The sequence below is a fragment of the Schistocerca nitens genome, chromosome 8, assembly GCF_023898315.1.
Source record: "Schistocerca nitens isolate TAMUIC-IGC-003100 chromosome 8, iqSchNite1.1, whole genome shotgun sequence".
Classification (NCBI taxonomy): domain Eukaryota; kingdom Metazoa; phylum Arthropoda; class Insecta; order Orthoptera; family Acrididae; genus Schistocerca; species Schistocerca nitens.
The window spans coordinates 210,076,192-210,099,589 of NC_064621.1; the positions used below are offsets into that span (position 1 = coordinate 210,076,192).

General features: G+C 41.2%; 1 protein-coding gene across 1 annotated transcript in view; it reads right to left on the reverse strand.

Annotated features, from left to right (window-relative positions):
* Positions 1-7,708: 7,708 nt before the first annotated feature.
* The window catches only part of LOC126198595 (zinc finger protein 330 homolog), a 79,332-nt gene continuing 63,642 nt past the window's right edge, over positions 7,709-23,398 (reverse strand). The window contains exons 5-7 of the mRNA XM_049935045.1: positions 17,070-17,234; positions 11,180-11,281; positions 7,709-7,918 (exon numbers count right to left, since the gene is read on the reverse strand). Of these exons, the coding sequence (XP_049791002.1) occupies positions 7,776-7,918; positions 11,180-11,281; positions 17,070-17,234 (410 nt within the window). The 3' untranslated portion in view covers positions 7,709-7,775. The remainder of the gene's footprint in view (positions 7,919-11,179; positions 11,282-17,069; positions 17,235-23,398) is intronic.

The window sequence follows — 23,398 nt, forward strand, 5'->3', positions numbered from 1 at the left end:
AGACATGGAGGCCAATGGTGGACACATACTGCTCCCTGCACTCCTGCTTGCTTTGGCGGATAAGACGGCGGGCCCACGCACACCGACGTTTGAAGGTAATGAGGTGTTCAATGCAGGGATGTCTCTTGTGACGCTGGAGCGCCCGCCGGCGATCTTTAATCGCTTCAGCGATCTCAGGCGACCACCAAGGCACAGTCCGCCGCCGAGGGGACCCAGAAGAACTGGGAATGGAAGATTCGGCGGCAGTAACAATGCCGGTGGTGACCGATTGAACCACCGCATCAATGCCATCATTAGAGAGAGGCTCAATAGCGGCAATGGAGGAAAACAAGTCCCAGTCAGCCTTATTCATTGCCCACCTGCAAGGGCGCCCAGAAGACTGACGCTGTGGCAGTGACAGATAGATCGGAAAGTGGTCACTACCACACAGGTCGTCATGCACTCTCCAGTGGACAGATGGTAAGAGGCTAGGATTGCAGATCGAAAGCTCAATGGCGGAGTACGTGCCATGCGCCACACTGAGTGTGTGAAGGAACCAGCATTTAACAGCGAAAGATCGAGCTGTGCCAATAAATGCTCAATGGTGGCGCCTCGACCTGTCGCCACTGACCCACCCCACAGAGGGTTACGGGCGTTGAAGTCGCCCAGTAATAAGAAAGGTGGTGGCAATTGGGCTATCAGCGCAGCCAGGACATGCTGCACGACATCACCATCCGGTGGAAGGTAAAGACTGCAGACGGTAACAGCCTGTGGCATCCACACCCGAACAGTGACATAAAGCTGTTTGTAGAGGGATAGACTGGCTGTGAAGAGAGTTAAGGACATATATGCAGACGCCACCAGACACCCTTTCATAAGCTGCCCGGTTCTTATAATAACCCCGATAGCCACGGAGGGCGGGGGTTCGCATTGCTGGAAACCAAGTTTCCTGAAGAGCAATGCAGAAGAAAGGGCGAAGGCTGATAAGTTGTCGGAGCTCAGTTAGATGGTGGAAGAAACCGCTGCAGTTCCACTGGAGGATGGTATTGTCCATGGCTGAAAAAGGCGTGACGGGACTGGGAAGGCCGATTACGCCTCTGGGTCACCTGCTGCCTCCGATGGAGCACCCGTGCAAGTGCTATCCATTGCGTCTGAGGGACCGGCGAGATCGAGATCCTCAGCGGACGCAAGAATCTCCACCGCATCCTCAGACGGAGAGCTTGTAGGTAGCGGTGGAGTAGGTGCCATCGCAGGTGCCTTGGTCTTACGGGTCTTCAATGTCGTTTTCTCTGGCTGTTCCTTTGGTTGTCGCTGTTGAGAGGGCTTATTGGAGGCAGTCTCCGGGACCGAAGATGATCGTGAAGCTCAATGACCAGCGACCTGTGGCTTCTTCAGCCACTGGTTGGTGTCTGCTGTGCCGCTGGTAGGAAACTGGGAAGGGAGTGACCCAAGGGATCCCTTCCGAGCGAGAGAAGCCGAAGAAGACTTACGCTTCTCCGGCTTAGAAGTGGGGACTGGTGTCCCCGGTGGTTTAGTGGGAGCTGCTCCCAAGGTAGATGGTGTGGGAGCAACAGCGAGAGAAGGGGCCCCCATCGTCAAGGGGGCAGGTGAGGTCCTCTGACTCTGAGAGCTGACTGTTCGTGGTGCAGCTAAAGGAGCTGGAGCAGGAATGACAGTTGAGGCATAAGATGCCATCATGCGCACAGGATGTAGCCGTTCAAATTTCCGCTTAGCCTCAGTGTAAGTCAGTCGGTCCAGGGTTTTATATTCCACGATTTTGCGTTCTTTCTGTAAGATCCTGCAGTCTGGCAAACAAGGTGAATGAGACTCTCCACAGTTGACACAGATGGGAGGCAGAGCACATGGAGTATCGGGATGAGATGGGCGTCCGCAATCTTGACATGTGAGGCTGGAAGTGCAGCGGGAAGACATATGGCCGAACTTCCAGCACTTAAAGCACCGCATCGGGGGAGGGATATAGCGCTTGACGTCACAACGGTAGACCATCACCTTGACCTTCTCCGGTAATGTATCACCCTCAAAGGCCAATATGAAGGCACCGGTAGCAACCTGATTGTCCCTCGGACCCCGATGAACGCGCCAGACAAAATGAACACCTCTACGCTTTAAGTTGGCGCGCAGCTCGTCATCAGACTGCAAAAGTAGGTCCCTATGGAAAATAACACCCTGGACCATATTTAAACTCTTATGTGGTGTGATGGTAACGTTAGCATCCCCCAACTTGTCACAAGCAAGTAACCTGCGTGACTGGGCGGATGATGCCGTTTTTATCAAAACTGACCCAGAGCGCATTTTGGACAAGCCCTCCACCTCCCCAAACTTGTCCTCTAAATGCTCTACAAAGAACTGAGGCTTCACGGATACAAAGGATTCCCCATCAGCTCTGGTACAGATGAGATACCGGGGTGAATACGTGTCACTGTCATTCATTGCCTTTCGTTCCTCCCATGGTGTGGCCAGGGATGGGAACGATTTGGGGTCATAAACGTTAGCTTTAAAATGAGCCCTCGAATGCTTAGAGACTGCTGGTGGCTGGCCACCAGCAAGAGATGATGTGCCACGCTTCATTGCGTGTCATCCACCCTGATGCCACCTACTCCGACCAAGGGCCCTCCCCATGGGCGCCAGCCAGCCACAGCAAGGGCCACCTGGCAGGATGGCCATTGCCGGGAGTCCTGATGCCCCAGGGAGATGGGCATCTACTCCTTGGCATACATGGGGAGTAAACGGCGCAGGCATCAGTAGAGCTATCCCTGTGTTGTCAGGGGGCTACAACCAACAGGGTACATGGCGGCCCCACCACAACGGACTGGCTACCGTGCTGGATCTTAGGTGCAAAAATGTATGAGGTCGTCGTCGCAGCGAAAAGCAACACTGCACAGTGCAGCGTGGAAATTGCACCCATGGACATATCCTTGCCCAAGAGATGGAAAACGAGCTGGACACCATTGCAACGACGAGAAAGCTGGCTAAAGGTCTCAATGCACGACAGATACAGTGCACCATGTAAGGCGCCCTTCCCCAATTGGCTCGCTCTTCGGAACAATTTAGAAAGATGGAGGTCAAACCCGAGAGGGGACCATCACATAAGGCCGAAACATTTGAGACTCCTTTTAGTCGCCTCTTACGACAGGCAGGAATACCGCGAGCCTATTCTAACCCCCGAACCCGAAGGAGGGAAACATTGTGCACATAGTGATAGTTATGCGCACCTGGTTATGTGAGGTGATGGTTCCACATCACATAAAATTATGTACAGGGATATATTTATATACGAAAGAGCTATGAGTGTTTACGGTTATGATGATGATATTACACTAGTATGTGTACATTGGAGAAGGAGAACATGTTACATCGTATACTTAAGTGTACAGAAATATATTTGGATTTGGTGTCAGTCTAACAACTATTCTCATGAATTGTAGGATAATGGGGAAAGCAGAGTATAAATAAAAGTGTAAGTGTGTGTGTGTGTGTGTGTGTGTGTGGTATATATCTCCAAGTGTGGTCTATTGGGAACATAGGACTGGAAGAATAATGGAGGACTCTAAAGGGTTAAAAAAAGTATTGAGAAGCAAGTTTAAGGAGTGAAGTAGGATCTTAATTTCTCTAAGAGGTATTTGAATTCTAGGGTACATAAAGAGGTATGCTAGGGCAATGTACTATGGAGCTTACTCAGGAAGAAGGAGGGCGTACCCAACATTGATTGAATGGAAAAGTGCAGGTAGGCAAACCCAAGAAATGCTGACCTATACTGTGTGGGCAAGGGCACCAAGAAGGGGATTGCTCTGTACCATAGTATATTAGGAATTTGTTTAACGGTGTGTACCTACCAAAATGGAAGGAGGAAGTGCTTCTATAGTATCAACCCATATGTAAGGTATATGTACTGTACCTAAAGGAAAAGGGCTGTACCGTGACAAAAGTCGCACATTTTGTGGAGATTATTCTGCGAAGTTTGAATTCTCGTTTCCATTCACATTGTTATATTTGTGTGAAGTTACATGCGTTGAAAAGAACACCTTTATTTACCCAGAGTTTCTCCAGACTGTAAAAGGTATTCAATAAATCCTTACTTAGAAAAAGTAGTGCGCGAAGTAAGAGCAAACAGCAGCATACACAGGGGTAATGCACACTTGGAATTTACAACTGGAAAGGGAACAGTAAGATTCTTGTCCTTATGACTTTTACATTGATCAGAAGGTCCATGATTATAATGCTGTTAACATGGAAAAGGAAAGAAAGCTATATATGAAGTACCCGATGCCTAGAAAAATGTTATATAAATTGATGGAAATGTAAAGTAATATTATATGAATACAATATTGATGCACATAATGAACATGTATAAAATATCATGTGTTCTAGCTAAGGGGAGGGATATGTACTGCCTCAAGAATTTCGGGGTAAATTCTAGAGACCCTCGTATTTCCACCATTTCGAACATGTGGTATTTTAGAGATGAGTGTGGTAAAGTAGAACTGGGTCTACTGCACCACAATTGTGTGTGTGTGTGTGTGTGTGTGTGTGTGTGTGTGTGTGTGTGCGTGCGTGCGTGCGTGTGTGTGTGCGTGTGTGTGTGTGTGTGTGTGTGTGCGTGTGCGTGTGCGTGTGTGTGTGTGTGTGTGTGTGTGCGCGCGCGCAGGACGGATGTGTATTGATCGGTGCGGGCAGGTAGTTGCCGAGCTCTCCTAAGAAGTTACATGACCAGCTCAAGGAATAAATGCGCCATACTCCGTGCGATGTCAAACATCATCGTGTGAACATTTGAATGTCATTGAAAGAAGAGAAGAGACAATTGCTTATTCATTCATTCTCTTACTTTCGTACGGTCTAGACAGTTGTCTTGTTAAACTTTGAGAGATTTGTAGACTGTACTTATGGAAAAATGAATGTGATAGTTTCTGATGGACCAGAAGGTGTTGAGCTTACGAAAAATATTTTAGTTTTATGCAAACTGGTATGTGTGATGAAAATACAGTGAGATTGAGTTCATAGTATTCTCGACTGTACGTAGTTATTTTAAAAGTACAAAAAATGCCTCCAAAGTAGCATCTTTTCTTTGGAGAAGAAGTTGTTCAGGACATCGCAGCTGGCTAGCATGAAAAGATGATTGGCAAAGCAACTCCAAGTAAGTTCGATAGCCAAGGGGGAGTGCGAGTATTGCACACCAGTACCACACTGCCACCCTTGATCACTGGAAACCACCAGAGAACCTAAACGAGTGTCTGCCTTCATAGCTGAGTGATCAGCTTAGATGGCCACCATACCTAGGTTTGATTCCCGATACTATAAAGGAGTTTTCCTTAGTGGGGGAGCTGGTATATGATGCACTCAGCCTCATGATACCAACAGAGGATCTGCTTGAGTGGGAAGTAGTGGCTCCAAGGTCTGGCAGTCAGCAAGACGGCCAGGAGAGAAGTGTGCTGATGACTTGCCCCTCCATACCATATTTGCATGATGCCGAATGGCACACGACAACATTGCGGCCAGTTGACATCCCTTGGGCCTTCTGGACCTGGTTGAGGAAGCTCCAAACCCTCAGTAAATGCTATCTGATGAAGTCAAATATTTAATTTCCTACATATAACACTGTATTAGGTTTCATATATGAGGCTATATTCTTTCTAGTTGTTTCAAAATGTTTAAAATACCTCAGACTTGCTAAGATAGTGTGTTCCCAGATCCACTGATGTGACCATAATATCACACAGCTTTCGTCTGTCCCAACACAGGACTCATAGAAATCCAGGACATTTGACTCATTTCAGCTTCCTGGTTATGTACTTACTCCTCTTACCAGTCTGCATCCTTCAACATATGTCTACTAAGTTTCTGTGATTCCAAAGTGATTTGCTAATATGCACAGCACAACTGCAGTTCCACTAATTGCCATTTTACTCATGTTCCTGGATATTTAAAGAACTGTAATGATCATTTTTTATTTAACAGCATAATGTTCACCTCACTAGAGACCAAAGATGGGGCATGAGAACCACAGCTGTAAACAAGCATCTGCACTAGTTGTGATGAAAACAACCTTATGTTCACATTCCCAAAAATACATGGAGGAGGCAACAGCATATTTGTAGTTTCATTAACAACTCCTGGATTCCCTAAATTTTCGAAAAGTCTATAGGATCACCAAGACATCATTAACTTTATTTCTGGAACATTTAACTAATTAACTTATCAATTTATAAGTTCACACGAAAAACGGTGTACAATATTTTCTCTGATTTTTTGCTTCATCACTCAATTATGAACTTTAAAACATGAGCTCTCCAGAAATGGCCTGTTAATAATGTGACTGTTTTAGATGGATGCAAAAGCTGTGCCTCTTCCAACACAGAGATCATATCGTCCTGAGAGTCCCGAAGTTTGCAGTTGCTAGCACTCCACACTTCTTCCAACTCAACATAATCCAGTTTAGCATCCACCCACGTCAATCTATCAAATAATATGAATTGATGTATCTTAACCACCACTATATTTCTCTTAACTCATCTCCTTCTTCCACTTTCAACTGTAATGCACTCTTTGTTGAATGTTACCATCTTTCTCCCATGTCTTATGGCACCACAAACAGTGCTTGTGTGCTTTATTTCTCTGCTTCTCTCATCTAAATTCTGTATCAGCATTCAATTATTAGCAGTTCAGTAGCACCTCAAATTACAAACAAACTTTTGCTCATCCAATGCTGAACAATGATGATGTGGTAGATTGAAAGCTACAAATGTCAGCACTCCTCATACCACAACTCTCTTACTGAATATGTCACTTTCTGTTAATTATGTAATTGGACAAAGACTCCATTTAAAAAATAATAATTATTGTATATTATGCAGTCTAATTACAAAAATAAAATGGTGGCATTCCAGTAAAGGTGCCATTATTAAAAGCAAAATCTCTGATAAGAATGATGGAGAGGACACAAATAGGGTCTTCCGTACACGAAGAACACAATTGTTGGCTAGAATGCCTTGTTTATTGTTGTGGTCTTCAGTCCTGAGACTGGTTTGATGCAGGTCTCCATGCTACTCTATCCTGTGCAAGCTTCTTCATCTCCCAGTACCTACTGCAGCCTACATCCTTCTGAATCTGCTTAGTGTATTCACCTCTTGGTCTCCCTCTACGACTTTTACCCTCCACACTGCCCTCCAATACTAAATTGGTGATCCACTGATGCCTCAGAACATGTCCTACCAACCGATCCATTCTTCTAGTCTAGTTGTGCCACAAACTCCTCTTCTCCCCAATTCTATTCAATACCTCCTCATTAGTTATGTGATCTACCCATCTAATCTTCAGCATTCTTCTGTAGCACCACATTTCAAAAGCTTCTATTCTCTTCTTGTCCAATCTATTTATCATCCTTGTTTCATTACCATACATGGCTACACTCCATACAAATACTTTCAGAAACGACTTCCTGACATTCAAATCTATACTCAATGTTATAGTGAAGAAAAATACATTTAAATTTATGAACTCCCAACATTTTTCCACTTCATCTGTTACTACTTCAGTGGCCTACGACTGGAACAACAATGGAATTCTCTTACAATTCTTCAAATTATTTCAGTAGAGAACAGTAGACAAAAACTGCAGTAATTACAGGAAGTAATAACAAAAGTAAATTAAATATAAAGCAAACAAAGGAAGCATATTCTTTGGCATCAAGAGAAAACAATAATTTTATACAAAATTTATAACAAATATATATTTGCTGGATAACTTTTACATTTCTTTATAACTGAATTTGCAAAAAAAACTCATTTGGATTTGGTATCTTGTTCTTCATCTTTTGTTTCTTCTTCACTTTCTGTATCATCATCTGATCCCTCATAATCATCATCATCATCATCGTCGTCTTCATCATCATCTTCATCATCATCATCATCATCATCAGCTGCATCTGAAAGAAAATGTATTATTTATTGTGGGCATGAATGAACATATTTTAATATTACTTCTCAATTTTCCAACTGCATCTAGTCTTCACACAAATTCAACAACCATAAAATTCTAGCAAACTATTTGTTGAGATGTTGAGTAATGTTGTTCATATTAGATATTGAGCTAATTTTTGTTCAACTTTTTAAATATGTGTAGGACAGTACAGGAGTGTTACTTTTCTTCATTAGATCACAAAACTAAACAAACAGATTCTTGCATATGTGCATATGGATAGACAACATACATCTAACTTTTGCAACTAGCAGTGTTTCATTGGGAAAAAATTTCAGATTTAGGAAAGGATGTTACAAAACAATACAGATAATGGATGGAGGGAAAAATCACTCGTAAGGCCATGTCAAAATGAATCTAAAGGTGCATAAAATTTTTGCATGTGTGTGCATGTTCCCACACACAAACTTTTTCCTTCTCTCCAATAAATCTTTTTCTTAATATTTTGCCTTTTATTTTGTTTTGAATTATGAAAGAAGCAGTCATCATTTCAAATATGTGCAAATGTATCTACAAATTTTTTGATGGCACTTGTTTTTGTTTTCTGGCAGAAAACTTGTTAATATATTTGAGTTTGAAGACAGGAGGATGTATATGGAAGTTTTGTCAGAAAGATATCAATAAAGAAAGTGCAGTGAAGGTGTCTGCTCAATAGTTCTTTGATCTAAAAGCATATTCGGCAAAATTAAAAAGCTTTGATTAACACCAATCAAGTTGTGATGATTAAAGTTACTCATCACACAGGTATGTCACTTGTGTACAGAAATTCAGTATTAAGCATTTGGGGTAAGCTCACATTGAGACCTCTCCACACTTTGAAAAATTTCTCCTGCAATTTACTTGAAAACCAGTTCTATATGAAACAGATCTAGAGGGTTTGTGGCTTTTACCAACAAATTAAATGTTGTAATAGTTTATGGAAATCATACTGGATGTAATTTAATGTCTCCAATGAACTGTATGAACTGTAATGTGGCAGCTGCTTGTCACTCCAGTTGAAAATGAAAACCGCTTGCAACCTGAGTGGACTGTTAAATTTTATGGCAACATAATGTGTGACATTTCTGGAAGCAGAACAGTGAGAGACGGTGGGCACAGACCCACTTTCCTTTGACTTCAACAGACAACCAATAAATGAGATAAATTAGGTCTTCATGGGTAGGTGTCAGAATCCAAGGGTTTGTCTTCTATTCTTACTGCCCTTAATAAAATTTTAATCTTTGCCAATGTTTTGCACATGTCAAAGATTTCAATCTGCACAGTGTTTCTGGCACACAATTTACAATAATGCAGTGACTAGTAAAGTAGTGTGGAGATGAAACTAAAATTTAGTTTGATGACTGTCCTTTTTTAAAAACCTGATGTGCATTTAATGGTCTCCTATGTGCCATGTGCATCTTCCAAAACTTTATCATTGTTCAAAACTACTACATTCTGGAATGGTATAAGCCAAAGTTTATGACCTTCCACAATAGTATTCACATTGAATCTGGCTCACAAACTTTTGCCCTTTTGTCATGTCCATAATTTCTGTAGCTGCTTTTGACTCAATACAACTTTTTTTAGAAACAGAAAAAGACAATAACTGGATCACTGTTAACTAGAATGTGGTTAGCAAGCGCCAAGAGAGACAATTATACACAGTTCTACACAGCATGAAATAAGGTGGGGGTACTATCTCACATTCACCTCCTTACTTATTCTTAAAGAAAAGGCAGTATTACTTTTCACAAAAATTCACTATCTACGAGGGCGGTTCAGAAAGTAACCTCCGATTGGTCACAGTGCGGGTTGTGGGGGGAGTAGCGACGCCATCTGTGTGTTCACGCACTCAACAGGTCAGTCGGCATCAAGCCGTGGTCGAGTGAACGTCGTACCTGCGCTAGTTTAGTTTTTGTGGCAGTTTGAAATGTGTGCTGCAATAGAAAACCCCACCAAATGTGAAGTGCGTGCTGTCATAAGGTTTTTTACAGCCAAAGGATATTCTGCAGCAGCTATTCATCGTGAGCTTTGTGCCGTGTATGGACCAAGAGTTATGAGTGAAGGAGTTGTCCGTGAATGGGTACGTTTATTTAAAAGTGGACGTGAAAATGTTCATGATGAAGAGAGGAGTGGTAGACCATCATTGGTGACTGACGAACTCGTTCAGACAGCTGATGCAAAAGTTTGTGAAAATCGACGTTTCTCAATGTCGGAGTTGTCTACTGGTTTTCCACAGATTTCTAAGACTGTCTTGTACGAGATAGTGACAGCAAGATTGGGTTACCGTAAGTTCTGTGCACGATGGGTGCCCAAAATTCTTACCGACCACCACAAAACTCAAAGAATGGCCTCTGCATTAGACTTTCTGTCACGTTACGAGGACGAAGGAGAACCATTGTTAAACAGAATCGTGACCGGTGACGAAACCTGGATTAAGTACGTGAACCCTGAGACAAAAGAACAATCAAAGATGTGGGCACATTCAAATTCGCCTACCAAACCAAGAAAAGCCTCGCAAGATTTTTCTGCCAGAAAACTGATGGCAACGGTGTTTTGGGATGCCAAAGGGGTGTTGTTGGTTGAATTCATGGAACGTGGTACGACCATTAATCAAGACGTGTACTGTGAAACAATAAAAAAGTTACGATGGGCTATACAGAACAAACGCCGTGGTATGCTGACTTCCGGTATCGTTTTTTTGCACGATAACGCCCGTCCTCACTCTGCTCGCAGAACAACAGCCCTTCTTGAGTCCTTCAAGTGGGACGTTATCAACCATCCACCTTACAGCCCAGACCTGGCGCCAAGTGATTATCACCTCTTCATGCATTTGAAGAAATGGCTCGGGTCACAGCAGTTTGATGACGACGAAGAGCTCAAAGATGCGGTCACAGGCTGGCTCCAGGCACAAGCGGGTGATTTTTATGCAGAAGGAATTTCAAAGCTTGTGAAGAGATACGATAAGTGCCTCAATCGCTATGGAGACTATGTAGAAAAATAGTGCAAAGATGTAGTTGTAAGATGTATATATTAAAATATTTTTATTTAACTTGGTGTATTTTTTTAAATCAACCGGAGGTTACTTTCTGAACGGCCCTCGTATAATTATGTTTAACAGTAAGAAAATTCAAAAATTGTATTCATCTGAAATTGCAAATAAAACTGAGTTTTGCACTAAGTTTTACACATAAGAAACACCTCCATCACAAATAAAAGAATACTTTACCTTCAGTATATCCACCGTAATAACCATTGCCTCCTTGGGTATAGTCTCCATCATCATCGTCGTCAACGGCTTGACTCTGCCGACCAAATTTGTGGCTTCTCGCTGAAAATACACCCATGTTTAAGTTGCATTAAAAACAACGAAAGAAGCAGAAAACAGTTCCCACTAAGAGAATCAGATGGGGAAAGATATATTTAACTGGAAAAATCTCATTTCGCCCCCTCCCCACCCACCACCACGTACGCGCACACAAATATTGTCAAAGCTATATTAAATTTTGTCTTCAGATTCCGTGGGACCTTCTGAGACAAAGTAATGGGACAAGTTGCTACATATAAACCTCATAAGAGTACTAAACACCGCTACAATGTAGAACAAAAGAGGTATCCTGGTGCAGAATGATGTTTACATCCCTATTTAGTGCTCAGCAGTCCCTATACACTATATAAGGATTTAACTTTATATTCCATCAAATTATTTTCTCAATATAATAGAGGGAAACATTCCACGTGGGAAAAATATATCTAAAAACAAAGATGATGTGACTTACCAAACGAAAGCGCTGGCAGGTCGATAGACACACAAACAAACACAAACACACACACACAAAATTCAAGCTTTCGCAACAAACTGTTGCCTCATCAGGAAAGAGGGGAAGGAGAGGGAAAGATGAAAGGATGTGGGTTTTAAGGGAGAGGGTAAGGAGTCATTCCAATCCCGGGAGCGGAAAGACTTACCTTAGGGGGAAAAAAGGACAGGTATACACTTGCGCACACACACACACACACACACACACACACACACACACACACACACACACACACACACACCCCATGGTGGATGTATATGTGTGTGCGCGCGCGCGCGCGCGCGCGAGAGTGTATACCTGTCCTTTTCCCCCCCTAAGGTAAGTCTTTCCGCTCCCGGGATTGGAATGGCTCCTTACCCTCTCCCTTAAAACCCACATCCTTTCATCTTTCCCTCTCCTTCCCCTCTTTCCTGATGAGGCAACAGTTTGTTGCGAAAGCTTGAATTTTGTGTGTGTGTTTGTGTTTGTTTGTGTGTCTATCGACCTGCCAGCGCTTTCATTCGGTAAGTCACATCATCTTTGTTTTTAGATATAAATTATTTTCTCATATTCAGAAAACAAAAAAGAAGTCACAGGAGTGACTAATCAATATCATGTAAGTATAAATGGTTCAAATGGCTCTGAGCACTATGGGACTGAACATCTATGGTCATCAGTCTGTAAGTATAAATAAAAGATATAAACCAGGGAAGCAATGCTGTCAAAGCCACTGCCCCCCCCCCCCCCCCCCCCCCCACCCGTTTCACACCATGCTGGTGTGAATGAAATTAATTTCCTGTTTGTTAGTACTGGACTATAACTGTGAAACAGCAGGTTTCCTAATTGTATAATTACAAACAATTTTATCTAATCACATATTTCAAGGCCTACTATTCAATTTATGACTGTCATGTAAGTGATTCAAACAAAGAATACTACATTCCAGTTCCTGATGGGCTTCCTTTGCTGTAATCAAACTGAAGATCTGAGAAGCAGTTATGTACACTATGATCTGTTCTTAATATTTTGATGGGTAAATGTGAAATTTGACAGGCACTCTGTTTTTGGTGCTCCTTCTCTCTGTACACTGTTAATGTTTTGCCTATCTCTCTGGGTTCCTGTATCTCTACTCTGTTTGCTTTGGCAGGCACAGGTGCTGATGGTGGGCACTGCATCACTGGACATCGTTTACATTGAATTGTGTGTACCTTGGGAACAGGTTTTGTCACCAAAGGAGCATAAGAAGTGGTAAAGGTTGGGTGTTTAATTGCCTTATATTCTTTCCGAGTAAGGGATTCACTTTGTCACTTATTTTTTGAATTTTATGGTCCTTAACGAATATTTGGCAGTCTCGGCTCCAGGATGGGTGGCTCCTAGAACAGTTGATACATGCTTCTGGAGATGGGCAATCAGTGCACAATAACAGGCTGCCTTTCCACATTTCCTGCCAGTTGTTTCACCTCTGCAATTCACTGGCATTTGTAACACCTCATAGGTTTAATCAAACAGTGAAAAGTCCAGGTTAGAATATCAACAACATTACGAAAAGATAGATTGCTACTCACTGTACAGGTGACATGTTGCGTGCAGACAGCTGTTGTGCCACTGTGAGGCACAGTTTGGTGGTGGCCATTCATTCTGATGGACAGATGGATGGCCATCATACCAACATAAAAGTATGTACTTGTCTGCAACTCAATGTGTTCATCTTTACAGTGAGTAGCAATCTACCCTTTCTATAATATTTTTGACACAATAAGTTTAGGCATGTAGGGTCTTAAATCTAAGTCAGAGGAACCCTGCCATGGTGTGTTCACACAGAATAGATAATTGAATGTCACAATGACAGTTGCATTACTCTCTCTCTCTCTCTCTCTCTCTCTCTCTCTCTCTCTCTCTCTCTCTCCAGTATTCTTGGTGTCCTTTGTACAACAACGACTATCCCCAGTGATGTCCATTCTTTATTCAGTTTCAATATATATCCATGTCCATAATATCACAACATTTGACCACACCCTTGCTTGAGTTGAGGGAGCTGTGCATCTCAAACCCAGCCATTAGTTTACTTCCTTAGAAGTTCCACCTGCTTTGACCTGTTAGTTTCAACCAGCAAGGAACCATTTCACTATCTTTAAGTATATTTTAAGGTGCTAACAAGCTGTTCTAAACTTTTCTGAATATAGAAAGAGGATACTTTTTCTAAAGTCTCATTCCTCTTGATCACTAATGCACATTAACACATTTTGGTTTATGACTTCTTGAGCCCCGTCACTAAAGATAACATGATCATCAGGAGTACTAGCCTCCTTCAGTCTTTTGGTTCAGTGTGTACACCCACTGTGTTCCGTTATGTTGTGGATTTGCCACAGCGTCTGCACGAACAGCTAGAGATACAAAAGTCCACCTAGGCAGAGCTCCACTTGCCTTAGAAGGCCTCACACAACTAAGGTGCAGCAATATCCCCAGGGATTGTTTTCTAATGACCATTCTACCTCAATGGCCATTCATCTCACCAGCAAGCTGCGCACTTTGAGACAGAGTTTTATTGTAAAGGTTTTTATAATCCTCATGATCCAGGCAGGTAAGCCTGTGACACACAATGTTCCACCACCACACCACATGGTGGTCAGTGAAGCTTGCCTGTAATTACTGTTATAGAGGACTGGCAGCACTCGCCAATACCCAGCTAAGGAAAATCAGGACTGCTAAACTCGTACCCAGCCACTGACGATGTGCACCCTGAGGTGCCCGCCATGTAGCGTGACCTGGGCAGCACATGTGGCTTATTGAGCGACACAGACACGGCGAGCATCAACCTCCGGTGATTGTGTAAATCACAGTTAAGCTGAAACGGATTCCTGCTGACATTGAGAAGTTAATGTCTTGGGAAGCGAGTGAGAATTCCAGGATCGATTAAAAGTCTACTGCAAGATAACCAGTTACCTACTTTAAACAATATTCTTACAGCTTACTTCTGACAAATAAATACTGTATTTAGTCTAGATGCACTGCCTAGAGGTCAAGTCCATAAGACAACGGAAAGCGAAAATCTGCAAAATCAGCTTTCAGGTCAAATCACAGAGATGTTGCTACAAACTGACCTGAGCTCCTTGGCTAGTTTGTCGGTGTGTTGACTATTTTAACTTTTTATTCAACTGAACCCAAGGAACAACAATATGGAAAGGATACATTGTTACTCACCATATGCAGGAGACACTGAGCAGCAGATATGCACAATGAAAAAGAGTGCTACAATAATTAAGCTTTCAGGCAAAGTACTACTTCAAACAAAAAAACACACTCTCTCTCTCTCTCTCTCTCTCTCTCTCTCTCTCTCTCTCTCTCTGCACCTCGTGGCAAGAAGGGCTTTTTGAAGATAAACCAATTCGGCTGTATGTACTTAATTTATAAGCATGACCAGTTTTGCAGTGTTAAAGCTTCATCATCAGTTGCAATCTGTACAAAGTGACAGACAAGAACTCATGTAAAGCAAGAAAACATAAAAAGTGAAAAGATTTACAGGATGAACATAATTGCAAAATCAAGTCAAGTTCTGAAGGAGAGAGAGAGAGAGAGAGAGAGAGAGAGAGAGAGAGACTGGGATGACCCAGTGCTCATAGTTTCATGCTAAGCCTTAAAATGGTTTTCTATTGGATTTTTTTTTTATTGGGGGGGGGGGGGGGGAATGACCCACAGTTTAAGACTGAATAATGTGGGTCTTTACCAGTATCTTTTTCAGGTACATCAGGAACTGGTGCTGATTACTTTTAAATAATCCCATAGATGATCATATACGGACAGTTTCTGACTGCTTTTTCGGTATATGGGGACCAGTCAGCTCACCTACAGAGTGGTGAGAACAATTTTGTAGTATTTTATCTGCCAGCTAGTTTGTTAGTATGAAGTTCTCACTTTAGCTTTTGTCATTCGTAGATATCATGGGACTGTATCACAGGTGCGTTCTGTGTCTTCGTAAGCTATTTAATAATTAACAACCACTATACAGGAAAAAAATTGCTGACTTTGAATGCTGGGTCATCGCATTCTCTTTTGTAGTAGAATATGACCTGATTTTCTGAGTATGTTCATCCCATAAATATTTTCATTTTTTTTCTTGCCTTACATTAGTTCTTGTCTATTACTTTGTACATACTGCACCTGATGATGTAGCTATAATGTTGTGAAACCAGCTATGTTTACAGATAAAATGCAGACAGCTGAAACAGTTTTACCTTCAAAATGATATATCTGTGCTGTAGCTGCCCCAAATATGAAGGACTTTGTCCAAAAGCTTCATTATTTTAGCAGTCTTTTTCACTGTGCGTGTCTGCGGCTTAACAGCTCCTCCATGTGGTGAGGAGCAATTTATCCTTTCCATATTGTTGTTATTCCATCTTGGACTTCCCAGTGTGTGATTTTTGACCCAAGAAACTTTACACAGGGTGTTTCATTTAGTGTCTGATCATTACTGTCTATCATTAATGCTTGTTTAGAAACACTCAGTATGGGCCTTGTGAGCTTAAGATTTAAACAGTTACCTGTGAACTACTTGTAGGCACATTCAGCTATCATGTGAACTGTGCCTGCTAAGGTTGAATCTGAACCCTTGATTAGCACACTTGTGTCTTCACCAAACATTACAGTTTTTGAACTGTCCTTTAAAGTCAATGGAAGGTCATTTATGTAGGCCACAAACAAAAGCGGTAATTCTTGCCTGTGACACAATCAGACACATTGATCTCTGTTATGGCATAATTGCAATAATAATTTAATTTGCCAAGTAGAATTACATACAATGTAACAGCTTTAAAGCAATTACTAGACAAGGGAGAAGACTACAGTAACAATCTGATATCTAAATAGATGTTCCACACGTTGAAAATCAATCAAGTGTGTGTGTGTGTGTGTGTGTGTGTGTGTGTGTGTGTGTGTGTGTGTGTGTGTGTGTGTGTGTACCTGTCCTTTTTCCCTAGGGTAAGTCTTTCCGCTCCCGGGATTGGAATGACTCCTTACCCTCTCCCTTAAAACCCACATCCTTTCGTCTTTCCCTCTCCTTCCCTCTTTCCAGATGAAGCAACCGTTGGTTGCGAAAGCTTGCATTTTGTGTGTATGTTTGTGTGTCTATCAACCTGCCAGAGCTTTCGTTTGGTAAGTCACATCATCTTTGTTTTTAGATATATTTTTCCACGTGGAATGTTTCCCTCTATTATATATATGAAGTTATGACAAAAATATTACAGGTCAGACAACACATTAACCAGGTCTGTCACAGTTATCCTTAAAGTTAAGAGACATTACAGATAGCATATACATAATACTCACTGGACATGCTGAGATCCTTGGTCTGAGATGTTTCATATCCACACTTTGGGCATGGGATTGGCTTGTTCTTCTCATACTTGAAGCCTTTCCTCCTAACATGATCCTCACAATAACAGGTTTTACAGCGAAGACATGAATACTGTCCCAGTTTATTGCACGACTGACCTAAGAAGCAATTAAAACATGCATATTTATCACTCTTAATATTTTCTCCTCTAACACTCAAGTCACTTTCCTCAACATTGTTAAAAAGCAATAGATTGCACATGATAATCAGTTGCAATGTAATGTATTAATTTTGTGTAACATTTGAAGATTGACACCACACCTTCTTGTAAGATTGGTCTTTATTTGAACACTGTTACTGTGGCTTTTCATGAAGCATTCAGAAATTTGAATAAATGAAATGAACACTATGAACTTGTTAACATTTTTGCTGAAATTTATAATAAAATATTTGTTTTCCATTACTCGGTGATTACAGACATAACATTCGTTCTCTCAATATTTCTGTGTAAAGATAAAACTGTTACTGTGATGATACAGATACAGACAAAGGTAAATGCTAGAAGACATTTACCTCTTACTTCTAATGGTGTATCATACATCAACACATATGGGTATGTGGAATGCTATTCAGCAAGGTAGGAAAAGATAGATTGTTACTTACCATAAAGATGACATGTTAAATTGTGGACAGGCACAATTAAAGGACACTTACACCAAAGCTCTCAGCCACAGCCTTCATTGGAAGAAGAGTAACACACACCATTCATTCACACAAGCATGCACACCTCACACACACATGACCACCAACTTCAGCAGCTCAGGCCAGAATGTCTGATTCTGGTCCAAGTTGCTGAAGTTGGTCATCATGTGTGCGTGAGGTGTGCCTGCTTGTGTGCTTGAATGGTGTGCATCTTGTGAAACACAGCTTGCCCTTTTCATTCATACAATATGCTGTGAACTATCAGAGCAAGACTATATGCAGGCACTCAACTCCTAAATTTGAGTGAAATCATTTGAAATTGGACCATTAAGTATAATGTTTTAAAGAAAGACATCAGCACACACAAAACAACCTCAAATACATGAATGGCTTTATGAGTTTTCGTTTGAAAGTGGAACCCTGTAATTGTCCTGGACGGCTAGTTTACCAGGGGTAAAAATAACATACAGAATGTTCCAGAGATGTGTAATACAACTAATCCTGTTCTCCATGTGTGTAAATGCTGGCAAGAAGAGTGAACAGCTGGCAGGCTGTTTGTCGATGCCACTGTTGGCATACTGAAACATGCTGTCAGTGTGACTGACTTGTGGATTCATGATGTCATGATAACTTTGACAGAATTCAAGTCTGATGCAACAGTGATGAGCTAGTTAATGCAGATGGGTAAAAGAAACATTTGTAGAATATTCAAACACATAATTAGTGGTATGTTGCTTGACTGTCAGATTGATTTGACATTTTGGTGAAACTTTACCAAATACAAATTGGAATGGGCAGGTATCAGCTGTAAGGAAAGAAAATGACCCGACTACGTAGTTGGATAGATAAAAATCTACCTACCATGTGGTGACAAGGTGGCCTTTGTTTTATGCGTGTTCTCCTGTCCACACTTGGCAAGTAGAATTTTTATCCATCCAATTACATTATATTGTTAAAAATGACTATGATTTATTGGGAGGGTTCTGAGAAACTGAATGGCACCTGTAAAGAAGACCACATAAGGACACTTGCGCAAAGCATTCATATTATTACTCAAGTGTTTGGGATTCCACTAGTCCAAATTAAAGGAAGAAGTCAAAAAGTATGCAGTATGCTGATAGACTTGTTACTGAATGGTTTTAGCTGTATAAGAGAGTTACATGATGATGTCTTTATAGAATGAGATTTTCACTCTGCAGCACAGTATGCGCTGATATGAAACTTCCTGGAAGATTAAAACTGTGTGCCGGACTGAGACTCAAACTCGGGACCTTTGCCTTTTGCAGGCAAAGGTCCTGAGTTCAAGTCTTGGTCTGGCACACAGTTTTAATCTACCAGGAAGTTTCATATCAGCACATACTCCACTGCAGAGTGAAAATCTCATTCTGGAAACATCCCCCAGGCTGTGACTAAGCCATGTCTCCGCAATATCCTTTCTTTCAGGAGTACTAGTTCAGCAAGGTTTGCAGAAGAGCTTACGTAAAGGTAGGAGATGAGGTACTGGCAGAAGGGAAGCTGTGAGGATGGGGCATGAGTTGTGCTTGGCTAGCTAGCTCAGTTGGTAGAGCACTTGCCCGCAAAAGGTAAAGGTCCTGAGTTCGAGTCTCGATCCGCCACACAGTTTTAATCTGCCAGGAAGTTTGATGTCTTTCTAGTTTTTCTTAACACTATGCCGTCTGATGACATCACAAAGGTGTTGTGCGTGAAATAGCGGTCAATGGCTGGCGACAATGCAGTGGTGTCGTGTACACAGTATCACTCAGTGGCCGGCGACAGCACGTTAGTATCTTTTGCATTCTGTTGGTGTTCTGTTTAGGTAACAATAAGTTACACACGTCAACATGCTTTTTGTTTTTATAAGTACATGTGCCCTTTCACCGCAGCAGATGAAAGAGATGATACAATTATTTATGATGAATATGTGGACATCTTGTCCAACATTCTAGATGATTTGGCCGTTTGTGAAGAAGACGTTGGATATCAAAAAAATTGAAAGTGAAGCAGAATCATATGAAGATAGTGAAATACGTCCAAGAAGAATTCCGTGAACACTACAGTAGCCAACTGACTCGTATGAATCAGACGAAAAAGACAGTGCACAGTGGTCAGACTGATTTACCGAGGACCAATAATAAATTTGAAGGAACTCCGGGTCCAAACACATCTCCCGAAGATACACAGAGCATCGAGGATATCGTAGAATTATATAATGGGAATGATCTATTTGAATATGTTAGCAACAAAACCAACGAGTACTACAGTCAAAACTGCAATACAAGGAAACTGGATAAATATAGTGCCAAATTTGTAGATGTTACAGAACCCGAACTTAGAAAATGGTTTCAGCTTTCTATCCTTATGGAAACAGTAAAAAAAAAGCAAGGATCGATGATTATTGATGAATGAATCCATTGATAGACACTCCGATATTTTGCAAAAATGTCCTGCAACCAATTCAGACAAATACTATCATTTTTGCATTTTCCCGACAACAACAATAAACCAGATAATGCTGACTGGCTTTACAAAGTGCAATTTGTAATTGATTATTTTCCCATAAAAGTTTAAAGAAACTTTTAATCTAAGTCGAAACACCTCAACTGATGAAGGAATGTTACCGTGGCATGGACAGTTAAATTTTAAAGTTTACAATCCGTCAAAAATTACAAAATATGGCATACTTTTTTGGATGCTATGCAGTTCGAGTACGGGATACATTTCCTCATTAAAGATATATTCCGGCGCTGGACCGCCGTCAGCAAAAACAGTGATGCAACTATTGACACCTTCTTATGGAAAGTGTCATCACCTCTACATGGATAATTATTATAACAGTGCAGAACTCGCAAAAAGTTACTTGAAAATAAAATTCGAGTTTGTGGAATGATAGGGCAAAATAGAGGATTTCCGGAAAAATTAAAGTGTGAAAGTGTGCAAGTGTGCAAGAGTCAATGTGTTTGAAGCTTGTCATCAATGGAAAGGTGAAGTATTCGCCCAGGTATGGAGAGCTTCGAAAGCTAAAACTATACGAATGATCTCTACAATACATAATGCCACTTTGACTAGCACTCACAGAAAATGTAGAAAAACCAGTTACACAATAAAAAAACCTGATAGTGTATTAGACTACAACAAATATATGAACGGATAGGATCGGGCAGACCAACATTTGAGTTATTACCCTATATATATAGAAAAATGATAAAATGGTCAAAAAAGATTTGTATGTACTTCTATCACTGCACATTATTTAATGCATTCTGTACATGTCAATATTTCAATACAGAACAAGAGTCTCCGATTTTACGATTTTTTATTGGAAGTGTCCGATTCGTGGATAAAAAGACCATGTGCCTGCTTCTGAGCAAAACTTGGAGGTTGCCACTACATTGTGTACGTCTCATCATGTTCTGATTGACAGACTTTACAGTCACACAAACCAACACCAGCTAATACTTATTTCCAAAACGAATAAACGAAAATGGAGAAACTGCCATGTATGTTCCAAATAAAAAAAGAAGAACAACAAACTTAATGTGCAAGTCTTGTGGAGTTGCGTTACATCTTGGAGACTGTTTTGCTGCATATCATATGAAAGAGAAATACTAAGTACCAAAGACAATGCAAATAAACAAATATATGAAACAAACAAATTTTGTATTTTTTTACGTATGCATACCTTCAACATTTTAATAAAAGTAGGGGAAGAGGGTCGAGAACTTATGAGAACTAACGATGAGATTACTAAAACTTAACAATTTATAATCTCCCAATAATGTCAAGAACGGCCGGTACCAAGCCAAGTAATCCGAATTAGTGCTGCCAGTGCCAAGCGAATACATCTGTACAAGACATGCGGACGGCAAAGTGTTAGGCCACAGCCAAACAGGTTCTATGAGCTTTGATGGAAATATGTGGAGGGAAGAAGATGAGCTTTTCAAGAAATGCAGTCACAAAGTTTAAAAAATCAGCTTTTGTGATAGACTTATGAACAATTCTACTGCATCTAACATTTATCTCACATAAGGAAAGTAAGTACAAAATAAAGGAAATTAGAATTAGCACTGGGATGTAGGGGGCTATCATCCTTTCCTCCATTTGTGAGGGAATGGTATTACTAGCAACAGTATGAACTATCCCTACAACATTCATAGCACAATGGCTTGCAGAGTACGTATGTATGTAGATACCTGTTCATTACAGCTTGAATAAAATTACTCTGTGACTGATGGATTGCAGAGGTCGGGTGGTGGTGGTGGTGTCAACATGCAGAAAGCTGATACATTTGGTAAGGCCTTGTAGGTACCTATGAAACAGGCAACACAGCAAGCATCTGGCACTCAAGAAAGAACTATGATTGGTTCATGGCTGGCCCAACTTGCTAAAGCATCAATTATCAAGTTGCTACAATCTAAGTATTGTTACATGATCTATGCAAATAATCTTCAACATTCTCATGTAGCACAAATCTCAAAACCTTATTCTTGTCTGTACTGTTTATTGCCTACATTTCACTTCAGTACAATTCTGCAGTCAACATAAAACATTTTAAAAGAGACTTCATGCAATGAAATCCATACACATTTTCTGAAAAATTCTCTTTTGAGGGAAGCTTTTCTTGCTTTTGCCAGTCTGCCGTCTATACCCTCCTTACTTCTGAAATCATCCACTATCTTGATCAGATGGAAACCCAAGCTACAACAATAAATCCTTTTATTGTTGCCAAAGTGGGTGCAGAAACATGCAATAGTAGATCATAAGTGCAAGGGGTGGGCACATGCCAGTCAGTGTCAGAAGGTGGGTGGTGGTCAGCAGCTACTGCACCGGGGCGAGGGGGGACCTCAAGCAAAAAGTGTTCTGAGCTGGAAAAACATACTGCACTGTGGGCAAACTCAAGGAAAAAGTGTTCTGAGCTGGATAAACAGACACAAACTGTTTTGCACAAATGACTTATGTGCGTTTTCTATTATTATTGGTTGGTAAAAAAGTGAAAAGTTGTCTCTGCTTTGATCAGACTGATTTCCAGCATGTTGTTGTTGTTGTTGTTGTTGTTGTGGTCTTCAGTCCTGAGACTGGTTTGATGCAGCTCTCCATGCTACTCTATCCTGTGCAAGCTTCTTCATCTCCCAGTACCTACTGCAACCTACATCCTTCTGAATCTGCTTAGTGTATTCATCTCTTGGTCTCCCTCTACGATTTTTACCCTCCACGCTGCCCTCCAATGCTAAATTTGTGATCCCTTGATGCCTCAAAACATGTCCTACCAACCGATCCCTTCTTTTAGTCAAGTTGTGCCACAAACTTCTCTTCTCCCCAATCCTATTCAATACCTCCTCATTAGTTACGTGATCTACCCATCTAATCTTAAGCATTCTCCTGTAGCACCACATTTCGAAAGCTTCTATTCTCTTCTTGTCCAAACTATTTATCGTCCATGTTTCACTTCCATACATGGCTAGACTCCATACAAATACTTTCAGAAACGACTTCCTGACACTTAAATCTATACTCGATGTTAACAAATTTCTCTTCTTCAGGAACGATTTCCTTGCCATTGCCAGTCTACATTTTATATCCTCTCTACTTCGACCATCATCAGTTATTTTACTCCCTAAATAGC